Raw genomic sequence first — 7,028 nt, forward strand, 5'->3', positions numbered from 1 at the left:
CTCCTGTGAGTGCTGGAGGGATGGCTGGGTCCCTCAGGGCAGTGGGGGAAAAAGGCATCAGTCCTGGGATACTTTTCCTGGGGGAGGTTAGGGGAAGTCACAAAGCCCATCCCTTCCACTTATGGGGCTCCTGGAACAAAGGGCAAAAGCCCACCCTGCCCCTCACCATATCTTTCCTCCTCAGACGCTCCGCAGTTGATGACCACCCGCATTTTGCAGGGAAACTACACAGGTAGGAAAGATCCTCTCTTCCCTGGGGCTGTGATGGGAATGGGGTGTGCCTGCTCAGGGCTCAGGGCTTGGAGATGAGACTCTCCCTCACTCCTCAGCCCCTGGGTCTGTGTCTGCCCCCACCCACCTCACTATTGTCTCCCATTGTGGACCCAGGATTGCTTTCAGTTGCTTCCTCTTCTTTTCTCTAGTTTGTGTGTATTATGTATGTTTTATTTTAATTGAGTTCTAATCGACACATGAGTGTGTAAGTTTCAGGTGGACAACATAATGATTTGGTATTTGTGTGTATTGCAAAATGGTCACCACAACAAGTCTACCTAACATCCCTCACCACACATAGCTACAAATTTTTTTTCCTTGTGATGAGAACATCTGAGAGCTACTCTTTTAGGGACTTTCAAATATACAATATAGCGCTATTAACTATAGTCACCGAACTGCGCATTACATCCCTTGACTTATTTATTTTATAACTGGAAGTTGGTGCCTTTTGACCTCCTTCCTTTTTTCATTAGCTTTAGAGTTTATGGTTGTTTTCTTTTTTAAATGATTTATTTATTTATTCACATTAGAGAGATGGGGGAGAGGGGCAGAAGGAAAGGGGGGAGGGACTTTTAAAAAATATTTATTTATTCATTTTTGAGAAAGAGAGAGAGAGTATATGAGTAGGGGGACAGGTAGAGGGAGAAGAAGACTGCCTGCTGAGCAGGGAGCCTGATGCAGGATTCGATCCCAGGACCCTGGGATCATGACCCGAGCTGAAGGCAGATGCTTAACCGACTGAGCCACCCAGGCGTCCTAGAGTTTATGTGTAATTGTAGTAAAACAGACACAATGTAAAACTTATTATCTTCACCATGCAGCGGTGTTGAAGGCTTTCGCAGTGTTGCAACCGGTCTGCAGAGCTCTCTCCATCTTGCAGAACCAAAACTCTATGCCCATCATGCACTGACTCCCCAGCTCCTCCCCCAGCCCCTGGCAGCCACCCTTCCAACCTCTGTCTCTGTGATTTTGACTGCTCCAGGTTCTGCTCCCTATGCTTGAATTTCTGTCTGCACTCCTTCATCGCTGATCTAGTCATTTTCTGTAGGACCCTTCGATGTTCCCAGTCCCCGTAGCTCCACCCTGGACCCCTGCTGCTCTCTGTGTCCACCTTCCTGGGCATCCTCATTCTGTCCCATGTCTCCACTTGTGACCCCATCCCTATTCTGACCCTATCCTGGTGCCTCCCACGACTTTCTAGCTGGCCACAGATGAGACATGTAGCTGCCTCTTGCTGATGCCTCTCTGCGTCCGCTACTTAGCCCCGGGGCGGGGGTAGGGGGCCTGGACACCACACTAGATAACTCCCCTTCTCACCAGCTGCACCCCATGAGTCAGCGAGTCTCGAGAACTTCATTTCTCAAATCATTTCCCTCTTCTTGCCTTTGGCCCCAGACCAGCTCCAATCTTATCCTGGACCCTGGACTATTGCCTCAGCATCCTCCTCAGCCTCCCTGCCTCCTGTTTAATCTCTCTGGCGCAGGGCCCCCTTGGCCCCAGCAGGGTCTTTCTAGACCCAGCACTGATTTGCATTTCCCCTACTCATAGCCCCTACCGCTTCCCAGTAACCTCAGGGGAAAGCCCAATGCCCTCAGCCCGGCACTCAGAGCTCCAAAATTTCTGACTCTGCCTTCTCTCCCACCGTGATCATGTCTCTGGTGCTGCCGGTCCTCCCTGCCAAGTTACAGGTGCAAGTGCGCTTCCCCTCATCTGCCAGGCGGTCTCAAATGCTTGGCGCATGTCCCCCAGAGCTGCCCGCCCACCACTCGCCCCGCCCACCTCAGCAGAGCCTCCTCCTCTCTGGAGGCCCGACTTGACCACCAGAGTCATTGCCCCTTCAGCCATGATTAGCCTACCCCTTAGCCCTTGTCACATGGCCCTGTCTTCCTATTTCTGGCTCTATGGGAAGACGGGGGGAGAGCTGGATCTCTCGGCTCCACCCACTTTGTGGTGAATCTCTTACCCAGTCCTGAAGACGCTGAGGAACCACACGTCACTGCCTGTCTTGGAGGGCCAGTTCCTGCGCCTGGTCTGCATCGCTGAGAGCAACCCCCCCGCCATGCTGAGCTGGTCCCGGGAGGGAAAAGCCCTGAGCCCCTCCCAGCCCTCAGCACCTGGGGTCCTGGAGCTGCCCCATGTAGGGGTTGAGGATGAAGGGGAGTTCACCTGCCAGGCTCAGCACCCTCTGGGCTCCCAGCACGTTTCCTTCAGCCTCTTTGTGCACAGTGAGTTGTAATACAGTTTCTGGGGGTGGTCAGCCTGGTCAGGCATTTGGGGGGAAGGGACTGGGGTCTGGGGACAGAACTTCATCCTCTGGACCCCCTTCCGCAGGAACCCCCTCTTCCTGCAACTGTGTGACTGAGAAGCAGGAGGGCTCCTGGCCGCTGGTCATCACCCTGATCAGAGGGGTCCTCATGGGGGCTGGCTTCCTCCTCACCTATGGCCTCACCTGGATCTACTACACCAAGTGAGTGGGCCTGTCCCTCTCCAGGGAAGTCTGGTGATTGGCTCCTGAGTTCCAGGTGGTGCTGAGCTGTCCCACCCTGCCTGGAGTTAGAACTAAAGTGGTAGCTCTGATCTGAGACCCGTGTTGGTTCTGCAGGTGTGGAGACCCCCAGGGAGTGGGGCTGAGAGGCCTGACTGAGCCTCCTTCCTTCTCAAGACAGGACTGAGGTGTGGACCTGGAGCCCAGAGGGACAGATATGGGATGTCATGGTCAGCCTCTTCCTGGAACCTCTCAACTCAAACCTTCTCAGTTGTACCCCTGGGAGTTTAATTTGGGGAGGTGAATGAGCGATGACCCGGAGAGGCCAACCCCATCAGAAGAAGTTACGACTTTCCCAAGGAAACGTGGCATGCCACGCTATGCAGGGCCACAGGGGAAGAAGCACTACGTCTTGGTTGGGAGGCAGAAGCAGGTGCAGGAGAAGCTTCGAAAAAGCCTTTCCTGGGTTTTGTGTAGGAAAGGCAAGGCCAGAAGTATAGCTCAGGATCAGCTAGTTTGAGTAATTCTGGGGGGCTTTGACCTATAGGGGTGGGTCTAGTTGTCTTGTACCTGTCCTTGGTGATTTAGGGCAGGGTGTGTGAGTTAGAGAAAAATGGTGTCTGGGGGCCCCTGGGTGGCTCAGTTGGTTAAGCATCTGCCTTCAGCTCAGGTCATTATCCCAGAGTCCTGGGATCGAGCCCCTCATGGGGCTCCCTGCTCAGCAGGGAGCCTGCTTCTCCCTCTGCCTGCCGCTCCCCCTGCTTGTGCTCTCTCTCTCTCTCTCAAATAAATAAATAGGGTGTTTGGGGGACACAGGCTGGGGATTGGTTGGTTTGATCTGAAAGGTGGGCTCCTGGCAGAGCACTTTGCCCTCTTTAAGAACTGGCTGGCCCTGGGAGGTGCAGTCTCTCCCCAGAGGGCAAGCTTTTTAAGATAAAGGAAATAAAAAATCTAATACACACCTCCACGGATCTGCTCAGCCTGCCTCTCCTTGCTGGCGCTGCCCACCACACCCCTCCCACCCTCCTCCTCTCCAGCCCCAGCCCTGCCCCTGCAAAGGGAGTTCCCCTGGCTTACTTCCCAGGACCCAGCAGTTACCTGCTTAAACCCTGAGTTTCTGGTCTCCCAAACTTCCTTCTCAGTGTGGACAGCAGTACACAGTAGAGTCAAGAATACAGCTTTTCTTTCCCAGATGAAAGACACCTACCTCATAATAATTGCTACAGAACATCACATTTAATTATAAATAAAAGTTTTATTAAAAATGCAACATTAAAATTGATTTTACTGTTTAATGTCTCTGTGGAAGTTTCTAGAGCAAATTTATGTCTTAATCGTCTATCCTTTTTTGTTGAGCATGTTCCAAAGAAGACTTTTTTTAAAAAATATTTTATTTATTTATTTGACAGAGAGAGACACAGCGAGAGAGGGAACACAAGCAGGGGGAGTGGGAGAGGGAGAAGCAGACTTCTGCTGAGCAGGGAGCCCGATGCGGGGCTCAATCCCAGGACCCTGGGATCATGACCTGAGCCGAAGGCAGACGCTTAACGACTGAGCCACCCAGGCACCCCATGTGCAAAAGCTTTTTATTTTGATGAAGTCCCAATAGTTCATTTTTGCCTTTGTTTCCCTTGCCTTTAGAGACAATCACCTTTAGGAACTCTCCCACATATTGTGTTGGGTTGGCAGCTTTGTGTTCTCTACAATTATTAAGTGTGGGAGATCCAGTCACCTTCTGTGGTTGTTAAATCTGAGCAGGATGCAGGATTTGCTGTACTGGTTTTTACATTTCAGTAAAACTGAAATCTGCTGCTGTGATCTTAGAAGACAGCCAGGTGCAGGGCACTGGGAAACAGTCAGCGAAACTTCTGACTTCAGCTCAGGTCATTATATCAGGGGCCTGGGATGGAGCCCCATGTTGAGTTCTGTGTCAGGCTCCGCACTCAGCGGGGAGTCTGCTTGTCCCTCTCCCTCTGCCCCTCGCCCCGCCAATGCGTGCTCTCTCTCTCTCTCAAATAAATAAAATAAAATCTTTTTTAAAAAAGAAATGTTTATTTTGGTAAAGTCAACATAACACAAAATACCATCTTGGCTCTTCTGACCATTTTAAAGTATACACTTCAATGGTATTAAGTACATTCACCCTGTTGGGCAACCATCACCATCATCTATTTCCAGAACTTTTTCATCTTCCCAAACTGAAGCTCTGTACTCAATAAACAATAACTCTGCATTTCCCTTCCTCCCAGCCCCTGGCAACCAGCATTCTGCTTTCTGTTCCTATGACTTTGACTGCACTATGTACCTCATCTAAGTAGAATCGTACAACATTTGTCATTTTGTGTCTGGCTTATTTCCCTCAGCATACTATCCACAAGGTTCACCCATGTTGTAACCTGTGTTAGAATTCCTTTCTTTTCATGACTGAATAATATTCCATTGTGTGTATACACCACATTTTGATTATCCATTTATCCACTGATGGACACTTGGGTTGCTTCCAGCTTTTGGCTGTTGAGAATGAAGTTGCTGTGAACATGGGTGCACAAAGATCTGTTTCAGTCCCTGATTTCTATTCTCTTGGGTATCTACCTAGAAGTGGAATGGCTGGACGTATCGAGATTAGAACTTTCAAATGTGAACGTAGGGGTGGGGATGTGAATTCATTTGGGTATTCTGGAGAACTCTTTAGTGCTATCCTCTGTAGCTGATTAAATGCCTACTTCATGATGGAGCAATTCCATTTCCACCATGAAAAAAAGTGTTAGTCCTCCTTTTTTTCATTGAAAAATCCATATCAAAATTATAAATAAAAGCCAAAAACCAGAAACAAATGCAGTCACTGTATTTTATTTATTTATTTTTTAGATTTTATTTATTTATTTGACAGAGAAAGAGCACAAGCAGAGGGAGAGGGAGAAGCAGGCTCCCCGCTGAGCAAGGAGCCCGATGCAGGACTCAATCCCAGGACCCTGAGATCATGACCTGAGCCGAAGGCAGCTGCTTAATCGACTGAGCCACTCAGGCGTCCTGCAGCCATTCTATTTTAGAATAAACAACTTGAATGATATTCACACATGGAATACTAATTAAAAGCAAAAACAAGATATACAAATGGCCAACAGACACATGAAAAAATGCTCCACATCACTTGCCATCAGGGAAGTACAAAGCAAAACCAAAATGAGATACCACCTCACACCAGTCAGAATGGCTAAAATTAACCACTCAGGAAACGACAGATGTTGTCGAGGATGCAGAGAAAGGGGAACCTCCTACACTGTTGGTGGGAATGCAAGCTGGTGCAGCCACTCTGGAAAACAGTATGGAGGTTCCTCAAAAGGTTGAAAATTTCGAGCTACCCTACGACCGAGCAATTGCACTACTGGGTATTTACCCCAAAGATAGAAATGTGATCTGAAGGGGCACTTGCACCCCAATGTTTATAGCAGCAATGTCCACAATAGCCCAACTATGGAAAGAGCCCAGATGTCCATCGACAGATGAATGGATAAAGAAGATGTGATATCTATATACAACGGAGTATTACTCAGTCATCAAAAAAATACGAAATCTTGCCATTTGCAACGATGTGGATGGAACTAGTGGGTATTATGCTAAGCAAGATAAATCAATCAGAGAAAGACAATTATCATATGATCTCACTGATGTGTGGCATTTTAGAAACAAAACAGAGGATCATAGGGGAAGAGAGGAAAAAATAAAAGAAGAAGAAATCAGAGAGGGAGACAAACCATAAGAGACTCTTAATCATAGGAAACAAACTGAGGGCTGCTGGAGGGGAGGTGGGCGGGGGGATGGGATAACTGGGTGATGGACATTAAGGAGGGCATGATATGTAATGAGCACTGGGTATTATATAAAACTGATGGAACACTGACCTCTACCTCTGAAATCAATAATACATTATATGTTAATTAATTGAATTTAAATTAAAAAATATATATTTAGAAATTTTAAAAAAACTGCACAGTGAACACCCAAGTGTGCTTTATAGTTCCCTTGGCTTTGATTCTGTGCTAGAGTAATGTCTGTTCTTTTCCTCTGCATTGAAAGGGCTATTTATCCTTTTAAATGTATTCAAAAAATCAGCACATTATATTAAAGCATATGAATGATCCAGAATATTGCTTTAAAAATTTACTTTTTCATCTAACTGAAGAACTCCAGTTAGTGGTGGTTATGTAATTGTATGTTAACAGAAAAAAAAAAAAGAAAAAAAAAAAAAAAAAAAAAAAAAAAAAAA

At 47.5% G+C, this 7,028-nt stretch overlaps 1 protein-coding gene and 1 non-coding gene across 2 annotated transcripts; both read left to right on the top strand.

Moving 5' to 3' along the window:
- Positions 1-184: 184 nt before the first annotated feature.
- Positions 185-2,747, top strand: LOC116629349 (sialic acid-binding Ig-like lectin 14; the record flags this gene model as incomplete). The annotated part of the gene is made up of 3 exons (XM_032399650.1): positions 185-232; positions 2,244-2,501; positions 2,608-2,747. Coding segments are annotated over 3 exons (446 nt in total), but the record flags the coding sequence as incomplete, so codon positions are not given.
- Positions 2,748-6,747: 4,000 nt separating this feature from the next.
- On the top strand, positions 6,748-6,881 carry LOC116629350. The gene has a single exon (XR_004298733.1). It is a non-coding gene; the product is annotated as a small nucleolar RNA SNORA22 (small nucleolar RNA).
- Positions 6,882-7,028: the final 147 nt, after the last annotated feature.

Source organism: Phoca vitulina, unplaced genomic scaffold, assembly GCF_004348235.1.
Source record: "Phoca vitulina isolate PV1807 unplaced genomic scaffold, GSC_HSeal_1.0 scaffold657, whole genome shotgun sequence".
NCBI lineage: Eukaryota > Metazoa > Chordata > Mammalia > Carnivora > Phocidae > Phoca > Phoca vitulina.